At 39.2% G+C, this 1706-nt stretch overlaps 1 protein-coding gene across 1 annotated transcript in view; it reads right to left on the reverse strand.

Moving 5' to 3' along the window:
• Positions 1–1706, reverse strand: part of MAL2 (mal, T cell differentiation protein 2) — a 40037-nt gene that overhangs the window by 14836 nt on the left and 23495 nt on the right. Inside the window, exon 2 of the mRNA XM_007946866.1 lies at positions 1049–1219. Coding sequence (XP_007945057.1) covers positions 1049–1219 — 171 coding nt within the window. The remainder of the gene's footprint in view (positions 1–1048; positions 1220–1706) is intronic.

The raw sequence follows: 1706 nt of genomic DNA on the forward strand, positions 1-1706 counted from the left end.
TTTTTTTTTTTTTTTAAGTGTTATCAGAACATAATGGGGGTTCTTCATGACCTTCACTAAAACCCTTTACCATGGATTGGAAAGAGGGGAAGGTCCTCAAAAAGATGGACTGACACAATGGCTATAACAATAGGCTCAGGTATAGCAGGGATCATGGAGGTGGCACAGGACTGGGCAGTGTTTCGTTCTGCTGTGCGTAGGGTCACTATGAGTCAGAGATGACACGATGGCACCTAACAACAACAACGACAACATGGACTGGAATTCATGTTCCACTGGACCATTCTGAAATAGTCACAAAGAATGATTACTCTCAAGCATGAATTAGAGACCTCATACATTATACTGGAAAAGGAAAAGGAAGTTGATCTATTTAATGGTCTCCTAGTTTTAAAAACTGTGTTGATTGAAAATTTATTTCTTGAGTAGTTGCATAATTTGAAGACTGTAATCTATGTCACTGAACTGTGTATGCAGAAATTGTTGAGATGGTGTATGTTTTGTTATATATATTTTCAACACAAGCAAAAATGATAAATAAATAAATAGAAAATTTATGCCTTGGGATTCATCAATTCTTGTTAATTTAGGACAAGATTTGAGAAAAAGCATAAAATATTCCCCTTCCTAAGTATTTGGAGAGTAGAAGATATCATCACTTGTTTTCTGAAGAGCATATTTGTACACTATATATCTGATGCAGAAATGAATGGGAAATTTCAAGATGCATGTTACAACATTCATCTCCCAAAGGCATCTATTCAGTAACTGGAATATAATTCATTTGTCATAGAAAATAAAAGTCTTAAGTAAAGGTCATTTCATTCAGAGAGGGGGAGCACAGCTCAGTTGGCATGAGGATTTCACAAACTAGGATCCCACTGTCCTGCAAGGCAGCCACAAGGCACCATATCAGACCTATGGTTTGACCTTTTCTCTTCCACTAGGCACTCAAGTCAGAACATGACATCAGGCATTCAAAACATCATGAGAGTTTTATCAGTTTCCCACATTTTTCTGAAGCAGAATTGAAATAAAAATCCTTTACCAGGAAGTTCCAGTTGGCATTAATCTGGGTCACCATGCCAGAAAGGAACATGCCCAGGAAGAGGAGGGAAAAAAAAAATGCCATCACGGACACAAACATGACCCATCCTTGTAGCAGAGGTAGAGGAACGTTGGAAGAGGCGACCAAAATCCAGACGAGTCCCCCAAATATCTGAAAGAAACAAGAGAGAGGGTGATAGGTTTGCTTAAAAGAAAACTTTTGTGCAACAGAGTTAAACATGCTTCTATCACCCACACCACTCCCTTTTCCCTTCCCAGGACTCTGCACACATTCCTGTACCCCACCCATTATTTACTTTCTCCTTCATCAAGTGAGCTGCCTTCTTTCAAGTGTCCTTCACTTAGAGTCCTCATCCTACTCCTCACCGATATCACGTTGGGCCCTCTTCCTCACCCATGAACACGTCAAGCATTCTTTCAGATCCTAAAGCATCTTCCATTGACCCCGGAGCCACTCTAACTACTGCCCTCACTAGGTATTTTCTTTTTCAGCCAATCATTTTTACAAATTCGTCTATACTTGGTCTCTACTTTCTGCTCTTGCAGTTATTCTTCAAGCCACTGTAAACTAGCTTCTGCTCACACCACTTTTTAGAGTTTATTAGCAAAGATCAACCATTACCTTCTTTTTTTTTTTT

The sequence above is a fragment of the Orycteropus afer genome, unplaced genomic scaffold (assembly GCF_000298275.1).
Source record: "Orycteropus afer afer isolate SDZICR_OR568_19922 unplaced genomic scaffold, OryAfe1.0 scaffold00173, whole genome shotgun sequence".
NCBI classification, from domain to species: Eukaryota; Metazoa; Chordata; class Mammalia; order Tubulidentata; family Orycteropodidae; genus Orycteropus; species Orycteropus afer.